The following is a 19714-nucleotide window of genomic DNA, read 5'->3' as shown; positions in this document are numbered from 1 at the left end:
TATTTTTTGACTAACCTAGAGTCCTAGGATTTCCTGATGATCTCCAATCTCCCTCGTAAGGAGGACCGACTCTCCTTAATTTCCGAGCCCGCAAAAGATCAGTTCCGGGTTCCCTTCAGAGCAGAGGATTTTCAAGGTTAGCCGGGAGCCCCTGAGGACCACTTTTTAGAGCGCTGGCATTCTCGGGGGGGGGGGGAATACGCGGAGCTGCGCACTGAAGGCCACCCCCAAACTGAGCTCAACTGCTGGAAACGCCACGGATGCATCCTCTGCGTGGGAACGACCGACTGCCCTCTTTCCAGAACTTTCTCGGACATCAGCTACTGCCCTGGGGGTTTTCTGCCGGTCTTCCCCCATCAAACGACGATGCCAATCACTGCAGATAAACCAAGCCACCGCTTCTAGGCAAGGCGAATCCCCCGCCTCCCTTTGCCCCGTCACGGCTCTTAGGTCGCAGTCCCGAAGGAGGGCGGGCGCAGAAAGGCTGACGTGGCCTCGCGACGCCTCCGAAGCCCCTCCTGCGCTCGGCGAGCTCCGCCATAGTCCCCGCCTAGCGCCGGCCTTCCTCCTCCTCCTAGCAACGGGGCGGTTCTGAGTGGCGCGCGGGCGGTCCGTGGGGCTCCCTCCAATCCGCAGCGGACAAATCAGCTGCAAGGAAGTGCGCGCTCCAGGCTCGCTCTTTCCCTACGCGGCGTCGATCGCGCGCCAGAGCTCCGCCCCCGGGGGAGTCCGTCTTGTCGCTGGCGCTAAGCGCGTGTGCGTCGCCATCCCTGTTTCCGCCGAGGTCGGCAGCAGCGGCGGCGGGAGCGAGACCGCCGGAGGGTCTCACGAAGATTTGGAACTGGGATGTGGAGGGATGTGCGAGCCTAGCAAGCAGGACTTGGTGGCTGTCTTCAAGCGGCTCCGCGCCATTCCCACGAACAAGGTAAGCAGGAGGCGAGCGAAGACTTCGCGAATAACACGTCGCAAGGCGGCGAGAGGCGGAGCCCGTGAGAGGGCGATTCTGTGTGGGCCGGGAAGTTCAGCGCGTTGGAACCTGGGTAGGTGTAGGTGAGAGACCACCAGGAAATCGGAAGATTGGAGAGTGGGCTGGAGAGCCTGAGAAAAGAAGGCAGAGGGTTGCCTGGATACGTTCATCGAGTTACGGATTCAGTCCAGCTCGACTGGGAGAAAAAGCTAAGCAGAGTTGCTCCTGGTTAGTATTTGGATGGGTGAGCACTCGGAAATCACGGGGGAAAACATCTGGGGAAAACTTCTGGGAAGGCAATGGGTAACCACTTCTTTAGTGCTGCTGTGAGAATGAAAGGATGTGTCCACAAAGTGGTCAGTATCTTTAGATTACTTTTCTGCAGATAAAGGTACAGGTGTTGGATTTGGGAGAGGCAAGGTCAAGTCCCTGTTCAGCTAGATCTTCCAGAAGACTTCAAGCCAATCCATGGCTCTGCACCTTGCAGGGTGGTTGTGATGAGCCAGCTTCTGCATGGGAGTGGATCTGAATCTGGATCTCTCTTCTATTTTTTTAGAATAATTTTATGAAAGATTTTGTTATACAGATAAAATTAATACAATCTACACAATATAAATATATATAAAAAGAAAAAAGAAAGTCCAGAAAAAAGGAAAGAAAAAGAAAAAAAAAAAACCTCCCCCTTCATCCCCAGTAAGTATGATCAACATTAACAGTGTATCACCATCTCTTAAAATAAAACCAACCATCTCTTCATCTCATATCTCATCCCCTTCTCTATAAACCAATCTTTAAAGCCTCATCACTCCATCTTAATCAGCAAAAATCCATTAAGGGTTATCAAGAATAACAACGTAACTATTACAAACTATATCTAACAAACCCAGTTTGAATCCTTCCTCTTATATTTATATCTCCTTTTCCATTTAAACAAATCCCCCATCTCCTCTCTTCAAATAAACAAAACCTTTAAAACATTGTCATCCAGTCCTAGTCCACAGAATCCATTAAACGTTATCAAAGATAGCAACCCATTTATTTTAGCCTTGGTCAAATAAACTGATTTTATATTCTTTCCTCCTTCTCCCAGCAGTCTTTAGCCCCCTCAGACAATATCCCAACATCTGCTTTCTCCTCATACTCTCCTTGTCTCTTCTCCCAGAATCATTGGCATCTCTAAGAATCCCCTTTTCTAATTCCAGTATAAAAAGGTTATCCATGTCACTGTTCATATTCTCACTGTTTCTCCTCATGAAATCATTGACAACTTCAACAAGTCCCTTTTATAAATTCAAAGTAAAGAGGTTATCCACATCACTCTTCTGGTTTAGCATTTGTGTGTTTTTTTTACTTGTTAAATCATCAACTGGTTTCATTTGTAAATATAGTATTTCATCTTTTTGTATATCCACTATTTCATCTTTTCCATCTCTTTATAGGCTGTCATCTTGAAATCCACATTCAAATCGATTTCCATTTTTATTCAGTGGGACTTGTTCCTCTTCAGTGATATCAATTTTTTTCTATCATAGCAGATAACTTTAAAATTATTTTCTGACCCCAATAGTTATAGATCTCTCTTAACATAGCCATTGATATATTTATTTCCTTCTAGTGCCCTCTAGCGACCAAGCTTCAAAGTAATCTCATAAGTTCCAGATGTTGGAATTTCTTGGATTTTGGCTTGGAACTTTTTCAGGCAGCCCTCAGAGACAAAAGTGAGTCCTCTTGGTAGGCAACAGCAGCTTGCAACCTTCTCTGCCAGCTACTTTTCTGGCAGCCAGCAGGGAAGATAGCAAATGGTGATCACATGATCATGGGGTGCTTGGCAACCAGTTGTGAGGGAGAACCGATTGCCAAGAGTCCAGTTTGCCATAACTTCAGGCCAGGTCGTAAGTCCCTTCGTTCAGCACCATTGTAACTTCAAATGGTTGCTGAATGAATGGTTGGATAGCGAGGACTATCTGTACGTTCATATGCAGTTGCTGAAAAGTAAGAACAGCTAGCATGCTGTAGCAGTGTATCTAAGTGAATATGTTGTATTACCAAATCATAATCATATTTTGTGTCTGTTTGTTAGAAAAGTACTGCTATAGTCATTATATCCATTACAGGGTAAGTGTGAATTGGATGGCAACCTGATTCATTATGGGCTTATTTTTCATTTTTCTGGCATGCAGCCCAATTATCAGAGAGATACATAGCTTGTTGGAGAAATCTTGCAGCTCATTGAACATTGCATCAGGGTGATTAATTAACTTCTTGCCTTTCCTGTAACTTCAGGTCATTGTTTGAATAATCTAGAACTAATTCTCTTGCAGACAACACACTAACTGATATGTTAGATTTGGGATTGTATTTACTGATTTGTGAACAGTTATGTCTGATTCTGTGTGCATCCATCCATGCACATCTTAGGAATTTCTAAGAGGTGGAACAACATAAATTCATGCCACTTGAATTGTACAGGTAGTCCTCGTTTAGCAACCACAATTGGGACTGGCAACTCAGTCGTTAAGCGAAATCATGACCGTACGTATGACCTGACTTCAGCTTTCCTTTGCTTTACAGACCTGCAAAGGTTGTAAATTCAGGAATTGGTCATAAACTTCTTCATCACTGTCATAGCTGCGAATGGTCACTAAATGAGGCAGTTGCTAAACAAGGACTACCTGTAAATGTTTGCTTAGGTTAAAAATGCTGTAGATATTTTAAATGCCAGATTTTAGTAAATATTTTTCTGTTATTTTCCTTTCCTCATTGCACCACAGAAACAATCTAGTAAGTAGGTTATTCAGTAGGTTCACTTAATCCATTGAATTAGTATTTAAATTAATGCACAGTTCCATTATTTCATCTGCTATTCTGAGTTGTTTTACTAATTTGCAGAACTGATGTAGAGAAGTATTAATTTTGTCATAGAATATCTTGCAGAGTTGTGAATATTTAACCTTCTTGGGTTGCATCCAAGTTGCACTGAAAATAAGGAGGAGTCTTTCCCAACTAACCCTTTCCCAACTAACATTTGTAAGCATCTGCCCTTTAATAAAATTTGTTAGTTGGAAAAGGTGCTACCAGACTCCTGATTTTTTTGCCACCATAGACTTACATAGCTTTCCTACAATGTCTACATCCAGTCTGTTGAACTTTCTTATAATTTATTTTATTTGGACTTAACTACAACTTAGTTGCCATTAATTTCAGTTGGACCTACATTCCATTGATTTGATTTGGATTCTTAAAAGTAACATTTCACTAATGGTGTACAATAAATAGCAGCTAAATTGTTGAGTGATATTTGTATTCTCTGTGCACTTTGCAGATCATAGCTTTTTTAGGAGACAAAGTATGCTGGGTAATACTTAAAGAAAAATCAAATTGTGGTTGTGTTTCTAGTTATGTTTCGACTGTGGAGCAAAAAATCCAAGCTGGGCAAGCATAACTTATGGGGTTTTCCTCTGTATTGACTGCTCGGGGACTCATCGCTCACTTGGAGTTCACTTGAGTTTCATTCGGTAAGCAATTCGTTCAGTAATGCTTCAGTAATGAACAATGCTGTTCATTGTTTGGGGATGTTTTCCTGAGTTTCTGTGTCTATATATACATATATTTTCCTCATCTTGTAGAAAAGATGCTTCTTGGTTTGAATCTGTCTCTTATTCCTGCTGTCTTTATTGTGCACTGGTACAAAATGAAAATAGTTCAGCACATCTATATCTTACACGAATTTCAAAATATAGAGTATCATATAAAGATTTCACTTTCAAGCTAAACTTTAGATAATATTTAAACTGATGTCAGTTACTCTGACTTATATATGTTCCCATAGTTTTTGTTTGTTCTTAAAAATGTTGCATGATTTGTTAGCTGTACTAGAAATAGAAGTTCTTAAAATTAACATCTTAAGTATCTAATATCTATTGCAGCTCTTCAATTTTGCCATAGAGTTTTATGCCTTAGCTCTTTTGGACATTAAACAAGTTGCAGTTCTCTTCATAATTTAGAGTATCTTCAACTTTATTGTGAGTATTGTTCTATAGATCTGATAAAGAACAATCCTGTACTTGTGTCCAGCTAAAATGGGTGAACTTTGTATATCAAATATAGTAGCAGCTTTCCCAAGGTTTGGTATTTTTGTTTGACAACCCAACTCCTGTAAAGTAGTATACTCACACATTCATTGGGTGATTGTTCTGCAGTTGTCTATTTAGGTTTCAAAATACTTTCATTGACTCTCCGTCAACGTGAATATTGCTTCATTTGTTTTACTGGTTCCAGAAAACATATATCATAATGCTTTCTGCTGTGATTTATATCATCCAGTTGAAGTAATGTCCTATCTCTTTTCAGTAAGAGAAAACCTTTAATGATGGCTCTTCTCAGATCTAAAATCCTGTCCCATTCACAGAGTTCAGAAAGAGATGCTTGATCCCTTTTTAACTTTTTGCAGTGTTGAGTTCTAACAGTGTAACCAACCTGTTCCTCTCCTGAGTTCCATTTAATTAAGTTGTGATGAAAAGATCTTCTTGTCCTGCATCTGGGGTAGTAGAAAAGACTATCATACTTTCCCTCCCAAATCCTTAACCATTCTACATAGAGCTTGGTTTCCAGGCTGTTCATCATCTGGGTAATCCTCTTCTGAACTTGTTCTAATTTGTCACTGTCGTTTTGAGCTATGATGTTCATTTCAGGACACAGTATTCTAAATGGGATCTGACCAAAGCAGAATAGAGTGGAACACTTTCTTCTATGATCTGGACCTATATTTCTGTTAATGCATCAAGATAGTAGTTGTCTTTTTAGCAAATGCATCACACTGCTGATTTAATATTCGGTTTGAGGGTGACAAAGATACCCAGAGCCTTACATTTTTCCTACCAAAATGCATAACTTTAAGTTCTCCCTCTTAAAATTCCATTCTATTCATTTTAGTCCATTCCTCAAGCCTGTCTAGATCATTTTGGATATTGTTTCTTTCATCTGAAGAATTAACCATTCCTCCGAGGGGTTTTTTTTTGGGGGGTGGCTTTTATTTATTTAATTAAACAGAATAAAGAAAAAAATTAAAGAAAAAAGAACAAAAGAACTATGATATAAATGTTGTTTGTGTATATACCGTGCATTCAGAAAGTATTCAGACCCCCTTCACTTTTGTTATGTTGCAGCCTGATACTACAATCGTTCACATTCATTTTTTTTCTCAATCTACACTCAGTACCCCATAATGACAAAGTGAAAACAGAATTTTAGTAATGTCTGTAAACTTATTAAAAAGGAAACATTGAAATATCACATGTACTTAAGTATTCAGACCTTTTACTCAGTACTTTGTTGAAGCACCTTTGGCAGCAATTGCAGCCTCAAGTCTTTTTTGGTATGATGTGACAAGCTTTGCACACCTGAATTGAGGGATTTTCTGCCATTCTTCTTTGCAAATCCTCTCAAGCTTAATCAGGTTGGATGGGGACCATCAGTGGACGGTCATTTTCAGGTCTCTCCAGAGATGTTTAATAGGGTTCAAGTCAGGGCTCTGGCTGGGCCACTCTAGGACATTCACAGAGTTGTCCGTAAGCCATTCCTGTGTTGTCTTGGCTGTGTGCTTAGGTTCGTTGTCATGTTGGAAGGTGAACCTTCAGACCAGTCTGAGGTCCTGAGCACTGTGGAACAGGTTTTCGTTGAGGAGATCTCTGTACTTTGCTCCATTCAGCTTTCCCTCAACCCTGACCAGTCTCCCAGCCCCTGCTGCTGAAAAAAACCCCCACAGCATGATGCTGCCACCTTCATCCTTCACTGTTGGGATGGTATTGGGCAGGTGATGAGCGGTGCCTGGTTTCCTCCAGACATAACATTTAGAACTGAGGCCTGACAGTTCAGTCTTGGTTTCATCAGACCAGAGAATCTTGTTCCTCACAGTCTGAGAGTCCTTCAGGATTTTTTTGCAAACTCCAAGCAGGCTTTCATGTGTTTTGCACTGAGGAGAGACTTCCGTGTAGCCACTCTGCCATAAAGCCCAGATTGGTGGAGGGCTACAGTGATGGTTGTCCTTCTGGAACTTTGTCCCATCTCCACACAGGATCTCTGGAGCTCAGTCAGAGTGACCATCGGGTTCTTGGTCACTTCTCTTACTAAGGCTCTTCTCCCCCGATTGCTCAGTTTGGCCAGGTGACCAGCTCTTGGAAGAGTCCTGGTTGTGCCAAACTTCTTCCATTTGAGAATGATGGAGGCCATTATGCTCTTGGGAACCTTCAGTGCAGCAGAAATTTTTTTGTAGCCTTCCCCAGATCTGTGCCTTGCAATAATCCTGTCTCTGAGCTCTGCAGGCAGTTGCTTTGACTTCATGGCTTTTGCTCTGATACAGTATGCATTGTCAGCTGTGAGGCCTTCTATAGAGAGGTGTGTGCCTTTCCAAATCATGTCCAATCAATTTAATTTACCACATGTGGACTTCAATCAAGGTGTAGAAACAGCTCAGCAATAATCAAGAGACACCTGAGCTAAATTTCAAGTGTTGTTGCAAAGGATCTGAATACTTAAGTACATGTGATATTTCAGTTTTTCCTTTTTAATAAATTTACAGACATTTTTAAAATTCTGTTTTCGCTTTGTCATTATGGGGTACTGAGTGTAGATTAATGAGGAAAAAAATGAATTTGAATGATTGTAGTATCAGGCTGCAACATAACAAAATTGAAAAAAGTGAAGGGGGTCTGAATACTTCCTGAATGCACTGTATGTATATAAAGTTCTATACAATAATTTCGATAAAGAATGACCATATTTCATGGTAATCATCCATACAATGGACAATTACCCTTCCTAGCTTTGTGTCATCTGTCACCCTTAACTCTCTCACCCAAATCATTGTTAAAAATGTTGAACAGCAAATGACTCAGGACAGAATCTTGTGACACTTCACACAGAGTTCCTTTTAGGTTACAGAGCATTCTTTGGGTGCAAGCATTCAGTCAATTGTGAATACATCTAGCACTACGAAGTATATTTGGCCCATATTTTACCATTTTATGAAGGAAAACATTACGAGGCATTATCTTGAAGGCTTTGGTATAGTCCAGGTATATTTCGTCTTTGGTATTTTCCTAATCTACTAAGCTAGTAATTCTGTCAAAGAAAGAGAAGTTGGTCTGGCATGAATTGTTTGTGGCAAATACTTGTTGACTCCTATTAATTGTAGCATGCCTATACAAGTGCTCACAAACATGTTATTTGATCATCTGTTTGAGGCTCTTATCTAGTATAGATCTCAAGCTGAGAACTCTATAGTTTCCCAGGTCCTTCTCCTTTCCTTTTTTTGATGACAAAAAAAAGCTCTTCTGGGGCTTTTTTTTTTTTTGGTGCATTTGAGTCAGGCTTGACTCCTGGTGACTACCTGGACAAATCCCTGCAGTTTTCCTGGCAAGATTTTTTGGAAGTGGTTTACCACTGCTGCTTCCAAGGGCTGACAGAGAGAGTGACTGGCCCAAGGTCACCCAGATACCAAGAGTGGTTCTTCAATCACCGCTGCTTCAGTAGCCTGGGAAGTCATCCATCTGGCCCTGGAGAGTTGAATTCATTTATATTAACCAAGTTCTCTCTTACCTTCTCTTTGTCTATCCTAACCTTCTGTTCCCTCCTTTTCCCAGTGGCATAATGCATACCAGCATTTACCTCCATTTCCTTTCTGTGACAGGACAGGCAGAAAATTAAGAAGTTAAAAAGTTCTGTCTTTTCCCCATCATTCATTATAATTCACCACCTTCTCCTTGCAATGGGCCTACATCCTCTTTGGCTTTTGTTTTATTTTTAACATATTCCCAAGCCCCTTTTTTGTTTTTGGTATCTCTCATAAGATACTCTTGTTTTTAAAAAGCGTTTGAGAAATTATTTCTATTTTTTTGGTTTTAGGTCTACAGAATTAGATTCAAACTGGTCATGGTTTCAGTTGAGGTGTATGCAGGTTGGAGGTAATGCAAATGCTGTAAGTATACCTATTAAAACTTGCTTGTTTTTTTTTCCTGGTTTCTAGGAATCCGTATTTATTAACTCATTTATCAGGGTTCTGTGGATATTATGAGTTACTGCAACATATTCCTAGAGCAGCTAACAATCTTGAAAGCCAGAGAAATAAATGAATAAGATGGATCTAGCTGCTTATTCATTTATTTCTCTGACTTTCAAGATAGTTAGTTGCTCTAGGAATCTGTTGCAGTTATATCAAAGGACAGAAAATATATAAAATGTGATTCATAAAAATCCTAATATGCATGGAACCCTGATAAATGAATAGATACTTTAGGAAACAAAGGGAGTTAAGTTGATCATGTCTAAATCCCACTGGTTTCAGTAGGCCAGGTCCAACCTGAGATATTTAGTAATACTGGGATGATGCCCTAATCTGTTTTTTGATTTGAATAACTAATTATTCAAAACAGCAACAAAATAAAAATGAGAGTAAAATAAGAAACCATACACTTTTGCCTAAATTATACAGATTTTTAATGTGGAATGCAAAGGTTCAGAAATTTTGGCACTGAGTATGGATAACTCAGTCCTGCTAATAGATACTAATCAGAAATGTGAAGCTACATTTTGAGTAAAAAGTATTTAAATAGGAAATACTGTATATCACTAACTTTAAATTCACCTGATCATATGTGATCATATGTCCAAACTCTGGAATATGTTCAGTATTATAATGTAGTGTTATTATACATAGTACTAGTACTATATTACTTAGCTTAGTAATGTAGGATTACTAATGGAAATGTTTTTTCAATATTTTCAAGTATTGAAAATATTTTTTTCAATATTATTGAAGACACAATGTTTATTTACAAACAACAGAAGAAGAATCAGTAAAGGTTTGAACCAAACTATGCCAGGAAAACCTGGAGAACAACACAGTGGCCAAAAGATTGGAAGAAGTCAGTCTGCATACCAATATCAAAAAAATACTTAACAGAGTGTGCAAACTATTGAACAATATTCTTAATTTCACATGCTAGCCAAATAATGTGTAGGATTGTCCAATGTAGATTAGGACTATACATGGAAAGGGTGATGCTGGATATTAATGCTGGTTTTAGCAAAAGCTGAGGAACAGGAGACATTATTGCCGATGCATACTAGATAATTGAGAGACAAGAGAATACTGAAAAGAAATCAATATGCACTTAATTAATTATAGAAAGATCTTTAATTGTGTTGATTATATCCAGCTGTGGAATGTACTTAAGAAATGGGGATCTCATTGTCCTCATGTGGAACGTATACACAGGGCAGGAAGCCACAGTATTGAAAATAAAGGAACACAGTGAAAAATGGAACTAAAGTGAAATATAAAGAAGATCAAATTAATGACATAGTATAGTATAGTAACCAGCTGTAGAATTGACAGTGAAGATACTGAAGTAATAGATAGCTTCTGCCTTTTAGTATCAGCTATCAGTAGTAAAGGAACCAACCAGCAGTCCAAAAATATGCTGCAGACTAGCATTTAGTAGGGTAGCAATGAAGGCCTTGTAAAAGATAATCAGATGCTATGATGTGTCTATACCTACAAAGATCAGAATCATCCAGGCAGTGGTTTGCCTTAATAGTCCATGGAAGCAAAAGTTGGACTCTGAAGAAAAAATAAAAATAATATTGATGCTTTAAAACTGTCTCCTTGAAGTAGACTCCTGAGATTCCATAGATGCCAAAAAAAACAAATAATTGGATCATAGAATCACCCAGCTCAATTACTTGAGTCACCAGTGACCAGGCTCAAATTATCATACTTTGGACACATTGTGCAAACACCCAGCTCTGTTGAGAAGTTTATAATGCTGGGAAAGAAGGGAGGAAAAAGATAACTAGCAGCAAAGTGGATAGACTCAATTTCAACAGCAGTAGGTGCACTGTTGGAAGAGCTGAAGAGGCCAGTTGGGGATAGAACATCCTGGAAAAAGTCCATCTATGTAGTCATTACGAGTGGATATTGACTTCATGGCACATAATCATTGTCTCTTGATATGCACAATTCTGTTAAGGAATACAGGTAAGTCCTTGACTTATGACCACAATTGGGACTGGAATTTTGTTGCTAAGTGATGCGGTCATAAAGTGAGACATCACATGACTGCATTGCTTAGCGACCACAATCCTGGCAATCCCTGTTGCCATCATTAAGTGATGGCATCATTTTACCGTTTGTTAGCCGAGTACCCGCTCCAATCCAAGCCATTCTGGGCTTGGTCCCTCCCAGCCCTGAGCCTCAGTAAGGTAAGGAACTGCCTTCAACTCCTCCCACCCACCTATCTCTCCCCATCTCTGCCCTTTTGGCCACCCTGCATCCTGCCTTGTAGGGTGGCAAGCAGCCCCAGAACCGCATGGCTCTGGAGCTGCTTGCCACTCCCTGGGAAGCCGCAGCCACCCCAACCCAGTCCCCCTCACCACCCTGCACTCCAAGACCCCTGCCGCCCTGTGCTCCACCACCCCATTTGACCTTTGCTGCCACTTTTTGCTGCTGCTGCTGATGAGGTGTGCCTGGCCTGGCTGCTGGGTCACATAGGGCTGGCTTTGCGCAGCGAAAAAGAAAAAAAAAAGTTTAAAGGGGCTGAAGTGTGTCAAAAGGCCCCTTTGCACCATGCTCCTGGGCTATATGGGGCTGGCTTTGTGCTGCAAAGCAGCTGCCTCCTGAGCCAGGAGGCATGCCAAAATGTCCCTTTGCGCTGCGCTTTTGGGCTGTATGGGGCTGGGTTTGTGTTGCAAAAAAGGGGAAAAAAGCCAAAAGCAGCCTTTCCCCCTTTTTTGCAGTGCAAAGCTAGCCAAATACAGCTTAGGAGTGTGGCACAAAGGGGAGTTTTTGCACGCTGTGGCCCCTTTAAGCTGTTTTGTGGCGGGGGGGGTTCTTTTTCTTTTTCACTGCATGAAACCAGTATCATACAGCCCAGCAGCCAGACCGGGTACACCTTGTCAACAGTGGGAGCAAGAAGGCAGCAGTGAAAGTCAGCTGGAGCAGCAAAGTATGAGGCAGCAGGGGGCCAAAAGGGCATAGATCGGGAGAGCTAGGCGAGTGGGGGGAGTTGCAGTGCCCCTGTGGTCGTAAGTGTGTACAGGCTGCCAAGCACCCACATTTTGATCATATGACCGTAGGGGCGCTGCAACGGCCATAACTTTGGGCACAGGTCATAGTCCCTTTGTTCAGTGCTGTTGTAACTTCAAATGGTCGCTGAATGAATGGTCATAAGTCAAGGACTGCCTGTATGATTTGATTACAGATAGTCCTTGTTTAACATTCATTCAGTGACTGTTCAAAGTTATGACAGCAGTAAACAAGGAGTCTTACAGCTGGTCCTCAAAGTTGAGGCTGTCGTAGCATCCCCATGGTCAGATGATTGCAATTCGAGCGCTTGGTAACCAGGCTCCCAGTTACAGTGGTCGCAGCATCCTGTGGTCACGTGATCACCATTTGAGACCTTCACTGCTGGCTTCCAATAAGCAGAGTCAATGGGGAAGCTGGTAGGAGGTTGCAAATCACATGACATTGCGCCTAACAACCATGCAGGATTTGCCTGACAACCACAACTGGAACTGCTGTTGTAAGTCAGCACGGTCACATGACGTGCTTTACGACTACACTGCTTAGCGACGGAGTTCCCAGTCCCAATTACCATTGTTAACAGAGGACTATCTGTATTATCGTTACTGGAATTGATGCATTCATTGTTTTTTATCCTGTTTTTCAGACAGTTATTGCTGAAAGTAGTTCGCATCTGGTAAAAAAGGAGAAAGAGTTCCTCTTTCCTTCTATTTTTACATGTGCAGTGTAAAAAGATAAGGTGCATGATGGATAATAAGAGGAGAATGGTTAGTTTTTCAAGGCCAGGAAAACAGTGGTGAGCAATTTGCTGGCATTTGTTTACAGGTCAGCTTGGGCTGAACTTGCCCTTCTAGAGTTCTTGCTTGAATAGCAATATATGGCTTTCATTCCTTCAATCAAGGAATATGATGTCACCTGAATTGCTGTTGCCCGTAGAGAAGCCCATTGTCAAAGCTCCATGGCAAGAAGAGACATGGCAGGTTTCTCTTGTTGATAGAAATAAATAGTTATCCTGGAATAATAGAGTCACTTTATGTGAGATGGGCGGCTATATAAATACAATAAATAAATAAAATTAATCATCATCATCATCATCATCAAGTGCCTAGAAATAACAGGAGTCAGTAGAAACATCAGAACTTTTGTGCAAAGATCAATGGCACAGTGGAAGACACAGTTGCTGGTCAATGGTGATAGATTGGGAGAGATTAACATCAAGAGAGGAATCTTTCAAGGAGGCTCACTGTCACCACTACTGTTTGTCATTTGCATTGATTCCTCTGTCAACAACACTGAACAAGTCAGGCCATGGCTATCAAACATCAAAAACTTCTGTCAGGCTATCCCACCTCCTTTATGTGGACAATCTGAAGCTGTATGGAAAAACACCATCTGGAATGGAATTGCTGCTCAGCACTGCCAATGCAGCCAAGATATTGCAATGGAATTTGGACTGGACAGATGTGCCACCCTTACCATCAACAAGGGAAAAATAGTGAAAACTGAAGGAATCAAGATGCTTTATGGAAATAACATCAAGAGTCTGGATGAAGAAGATCACTACAAATACTTGGGCATCCTTTAGGCTGACAACATCAAGCACACTGAAGTCAAGAAGAAGGTTAGTAGTGAATACATAATGAGAGTGAAGAAGATCCTAAAGTCCAAACTCCATGGTGGAAATATCATCAAGGCGATGAACACCTGGGCAATTCCAGTCATTAGATATACAGCTGGAATAGTGGACTGAACTCAAGCCAAACTAAAAGCCCTGGATAGGAAGACCAGAAAAATAATGATAATGAATCATGCCCTTCATCCACACAGTGATGTTGACAGACTCTACTTACCAAGAAGCATTGTTGGGCGTGGAATGTTGCAAGTACACCAGACAGTTGAAGAAGAAAAGGGGGCATTGGAAGAATATCTGAAGGACAGTAAAGAAGATGCATTGAAACTAGTACACCATGAAGGCTTACTGAATACCAGAGACCAAACTGGCCTGTAAGAAAGACCAAACAAAGAATAGAAAAGATACATGGCAAAGCAAAGTATTACATGGCCAGTACACACACCCAAAAAAAAAAAAAAATAGGCAAAGCAGATAACAAGACCTGGCAATGATTAAGAGCAGGAAAGTTGAAGAAAGAGAGGGGCTAATTCTGATTGCACAAGACCAAGCCTTAAGAACAAATGCATACAAAGCCAGAATTGAGAAGACAGCAACAGACAGCAAATGCTGCTCTGCAAAGAAGCTGAAGAAACAGTGTACCACCTAATCAGCTGCTACAGGAAGATCGCACAGACTGAGTGCAAACAACAGCATGACAAAGTAGCTACAATGGCACATTGGAATATCTGCAAGAAATATCATTTGCCTGTAAGCAAGAACTGGTGGGACCACAAAACAAAGTATAGAAAATGAAGAAGCTAAAATACTCTATGACTTTAAAATTCAAACAGAGAAGCACCTGCCACATAACACCCCAGACTTAACAATTGTTGATAAGAAAGACAAGTCTGGATAGTGGACATTGCAATAGCTGGAGACAGCAGAAGAGAAGGAACTGGAGAAAATCACAAAATGCAAATAGACCTGCAAATAGAATTAGAATGACTGTAGCAAAAGAAAGCAAAGATAGTACCAATAGTCATAGGTGCCTTGGGTGCAATCCCAAAACATCTGGAGCACCACTTGAAGACCACCGACATTGACAAAATCACCATCAGTCAATTGCAAAAGGCATCTTGAAACATCTTACATCCTGTGACAATACCTTTAATACCATCAAACAACATCTGCCTATCCCAGGTCCTTGGGAAGGACTCGATAGGGAGATAAAAATGTCAGATCCAGTCTAAACATCTGGCTGACTGTGCAACTAACAATAATGTTTTTGTTCATCAAGGAATAACACAGAATAAAGAAAAAAACAAAAAGAATCAAAACTTGGACTGCTGTACTTTGGAAATTCAACCTTAACCCAGGAGCCGAGGAATTATCCAAGTAACAAGATATAGCATATGTTCAACAAGGTGTTTTTTTGTAAATCCACAGTTGATATCACTGAAATGTTTATGTCTTGTTAATAATATTTGTTGGTCATTGTGCCTAATGTGCCAATAACTGTAGGGATGACTTTGCAAGAAGCTTTTCTATAATTTACCCATTTTGATAATTAGATCTCTATATTTTATAATTTTTCCAATTCTTTTTCCTCAGTTCTATTGTACCCAAGAATTGCAGCAAGAATTACTTTTTTCAATCTGTGTGTTGCATTCCATTTGATGATCAATTTGTATGCAAAAATCCCATAAACTTTTAACATAATTTTCAACAACTTTTCAATGTTGTGATTATATTACATGCAGGAAAATAATAACTACAACAGTAATTTGCATTTGCTATGCTGCCCCCATTTTTATTCCCAGGGGATGGTGTGTAATTCCATTTCCAGAATGTTACTTTTGAGATATTTCTTGGCTCCCTTTAATGTGAGAGTGTCTATCCACGGGATCCTGCCTTCTCTAAGCTTGTTGAAATTGGCGTTCCTACAATCCATGTATGACTATGATCCATTTTCTCTTTTGGTAGTATCTTAAACTTCAAGATGACATAGTCACTTCCTCTCAAAATTTCCACTGCTTCCTTAGTTGTTAGGATCAGATCTCAGATCCAATCCTCTTGTTTCTTCTTCAGACTTCTGAAAATGAAATAGTCAGCAATGCCATTGAGGAGTCTTAATTGAGTTGGATTTTCAACAGTGCTGAAAATCTCCCATTATTACTATGTTTCTCCACTCAGAAAGTTCCACACTCTGGTCCAAGAGGGCATTAACCCCAAAATTATGCCTGGCTTGGCAGTCAGCACTACTTTGTTATTTCTCCTTGTATTATCCAAATGCTCTTGTCTGGACTGTTGTGCTCAAATTCCTCTTTCTCAATATAAGTGCACATATATACTCAATAAATATATTCACTCCTCTTTCCCTTTCCCTCCTGGCTTATTCTCTTTGAATAAGTAAAATCCTCAAACCTTGCATTCCACCAGGTTTCAGTAATACCTACTAATCATATTCACTTTCCTGCGTTAAGAATTTTAGTTCTTTCTATTTGCTCCCCATATCCTGTGCATTTGTATAGAGACATTGCCTATAATTGTTTGCAGCTGTACTTTAATATCTCACTTTTAAGGGCTCCCAACTTGAGTTTCTTTTAATTTAACCCTCTCTTGCCATAGAAGTGATTGTTATTGCTCTGAGCTTTTAAAATTTACTTTTTGATATGTGTTCACTTGGCTTTAACTTCCTTAAAATCAAAAACTCCAATATTGCATTATAATTTTCTCCCTAAAGTTCCTGCTGCTCTCACTTTTTCAACTTGATGTTGGGTATTATGAAGCCAAGAGTAACCTTATATCTTCTTCCACACTCTGGAGAAAAACCTGTCAGCAAGACAAATCAGAAAGGAACATACTTGACAGAGTTTGCCTCTCAGGAAGCAAAAATGTAATTCTACCTTTTAGTAAGTTAGTGTAATTAAAGTCTCCCATCACTACAGATCCTTTAAAAGATCTGCAACTTGTCTTTATTAGGAGGATGACAGTAAATACCAACAACAATATTGTTTTAAGGCCTTCTCCACTTACTTTAACCAGCTGCTTTCTACAGCATTACCAATTTAATTTATTTGGATTTCTAAGCAGGAATGGTTATTTTTTAACATACATTGTAACTCTTCTTTCTATTACTTTTCTTCCTTTTGAAAAAGATGGCACCCTTCAATTACTCTTGTCGAGTCATGGGAGTCTTGTGTGGATTGCACATATTAAATCATTATTTGCTCTTCTGTACTAAAAGAAGAAGCTCATCCTGTTTATTTCCCATACTCTGAGTGTTAGTGTATAGGCAAGGAAGCACGTATAAACTTTTATTTATGAACCTTCTGATTTTTCATTGAGTGGTTTAAAATAATTTTTCATATTTAGCTATCTTGTACAATTTCTCTAAATTGCATTCACATAGCTATTTGGACAATCTGCTTGTAGCTCACTAGTCTACAAGCTCAACCCAGTTGTCTAGCCAGGGCTGACTAGTATTTCCTCTTCCTAAAATATCTATATCACAGCTGAGAGCTGTTTTCCATCTAGTGCCAATCTTCTGGAACCAGCTTCCACTAGAATTACACCTGGAATCTGATTTTTCTTTTTGATGAAAAAGGTAATGAAAATTATTTTTATGAGCCTTGGTGAAGCTGGTTTAAGTACTATGTGTGCAAAAACATGTTTAAGTATAAATTTTAATGATTAATATTAGAGGCCATTCAGGTTATTTTAGTTGTGATCTTGTATTATAGTATGCTATTGTATTAATCTCTTGATGTTGCATTTTATTATTTTGTACTGTGTCTAGTTATAGACACAGGAAAATTAAAATTACTACTGCTTCTACTACTGAGTCCAAAGTCAGTAGCCACTGAATATGCTGTTTGTCAGAAAGAAGAATGGCAAGCTTCTCTGCTTGATATAAATTTAAAAAATGTCATCTGGAAAGAAATAATACCTTCTCGTAATAGTCCTTGATCAATGGGTAAGACCAAAGCCTATTGTCATTCACCTCTTCTCTCCAAGGCAGCACAGATGTTTGCAAACCATGATTTTTAATTATTAAAAACAATATTGTTTTGTGATACTTTACCTCAAGCAATAATATTTGAAGCCAGTCCCAATTTATAATGTTTGGGACTGTTCTATGTTACCAAAGACTATTGTAGGATATATCTTGCATAGATACTTTTACCATTATGTTATCTCTGGGAGTAGCTGAAACTAATAAAAACATACTTACACATATTTGGGCATATGTTTATTATTATTTATTATTCAGAGTTATGTGCCACTTCAGTAGCACCCAACTCTAAGTGACATACACTCCATTTCAGTAAAAAGGGCTAAAGTAATGCAAAACTGTACACGTAATAGCATCATCCCTTCTGTTGCACTGAGGAGCATGCACTCAGCAGCATAAACTTATTGCTGTCTAATCCCACAGGCTACCTGAAATGGCCAGATCTTAGTGGCCTCTCTAAATCCCAGCAAGTTTGGGGAGAATGCTGTTCCAGAAAGGGAGGCAGCAGTGGAACAGAACAACCTTTGTGGCCCTTGAAGATGACATTACCTCAAAAGAGGGACCCAAAGAGAATCCTCCCTTCCAGATCTTACTGGATGGGCAGATACCATTGAAAGTGGGTGGTTCAAAAGATATCCAGGTTCTGAACCCAGAAGCCAACTGATACCCAGTGTAACTCTTGAAATTGGTGTTCCCCGAATGAAGTGAGAAGCACTCATAATTACTCAAGGTGCTACATTGCAGACCAGCCATAGCTTCCAGGTAGTTGTCAGGGGCATCTCATGTAGAGGATGAGAGTATATGGTACAAACAAACTGTTTTAATTGAATAACTGAAGAAGTATATCTTAATAATGAATTAGTTTTCATTTTATTTGCTTACACCAAATTTTAAATGCCAAATTCATCCCCCATTTTTTAAAAAAGCACATCTTGTTGGTATTTCTTTTTTAGTTTGCATTCTTTCATCAGCATGGTTGTGCCACAAATGATACCAGTGCCAAGTACAGCAGTCGTACTGCGCAGCTCTACAGAGACAAGATTAGATCTCTTGCAGCTCAGGCAACACGGAAACATGGCACTGATGTAAGTAATGTACATTTTACAGTGTTTGCTGATTCAGTCATCCTAATATCTATAACTGATCCTAATATTTATAAAGCTAAAATGAAACAAATTTCATGGTATTCAGATGCATTAAAATGCTGCAGTTAATTTGGAAAGGTGGAGCTTATTGTATTTTTAGTATCAGTATTAATATTACCATTATGTTTTGCTTCTCTGCTTATATGAGCAGTTCATATACAAAGATAAAATATACCATACTGTTCTTGTTGTGTGGCAAAGTACATACACCTGGTTGGAACCCTACAAGTAATTTGCAAAAACTGTTGCATTTGTCTGAAATTATTGAGCCTCATGACTAGATCCTGGGAAGAAGTGCAGCTGCTTTAAAGAATTGTAATAGATATACTCCAGAACACCTTTTCTGAATCTGAACTTGCAGCCTTACTAATTACAAGCATGTGATCACCTGACATGTTAATTTTCATCACCAATTTCATCTTGTTCACAGGCAATTTGTTCAGTGTTGTATAATGATTGCAGAGAACTGATGGTACAATTTTTTCCACATTAGTTAGGAAACAGATGAAAACTGTAGTGTAAGCCCTAAAATACACTTTAAAACAAACAAAAAGCGAAAAAAACCTGACAAACTCCCACTTCTGTATGTATTATTGTTCCATCCACATTGTAGATCATTGCCTTCCCCCAAAAAGGTTATGCACGTATGTCCTTGCCCACAAAAGACTTCCTCACCCAGCACTAAAGGCTGTTAAAAATAGTAGTAGTTTGGATCCCAGTGAATTTCAGTCATAAAATATCTTAATCTAAAACTTAAAATATCTTAATTTAAAACATAAAATATTTAAATTTAAAACATAAAATATCTTAATCTAAAACTTAACAGAAAGTAACAATTCAAACTAAAGAGCCAGTGAAAACCTTAAATTGGAAACTACTCTTTAAAACATGTGTA

At 39.5% G+C, this 19714-nt stretch overlaps 1 protein-coding gene across 5 annotated transcripts in view; it reads left to right on the top strand.

Annotated features, from left to right (window-relative positions):
* The first annotated feature begins 685 nt into the window (after positions 1–685).
* The window catches only part of ARFGAP3 (ARF GTPase activating protein 3), a 61268-nt gene continuing 42239 nt past the window's right edge, over positions 686–19714 (top strand). Inside the window, exons 1-4 of one of the 5 annotated variants that reach the window (XM_088141578.1) lie at positions 686–925; positions 4364–4482; positions 8870–8942; positions 18628–18759. In XM_088141578.1, coding sequence (XP_087997704.1) covers positions 857–925; positions 4364–4482; positions 8870–8942; positions 18628–18759 — 393 coding nt within the window. In that variant the 5' untranslated portion in view covers positions 686–856. Of the gene's footprint in view, positions 926–1047; positions 1196–4363; positions 4483–8869; positions 8943–18627; positions 18760–19714 lie in introns of those variants that run through there. The other 4 variants (XM_088141577.1, XM_088141580.1, XM_088141579.1 and 1 more) reach the window with 4 other exon arrangements.

This window comes from Python bivittatus, unplaced genomic scaffold, assembly GCF_059951505.1.
Source record: "Python bivittatus isolate LINGU-HERP-01145 unplaced genomic scaffold, Pbiv_v1 ctg000330_np1212, whole genome shotgun sequence".
Taxonomy (NCBI): domain Eukaryota; kingdom Metazoa; phylum Chordata; class Lepidosauria; order Squamata; family Pythonidae; genus Python; species Python bivittatus.
The sequence above is the reverse complement of the archived record's forward strand: the minus strand, read 5'-3'. Positions and strand labels throughout refer to the sequence as shown.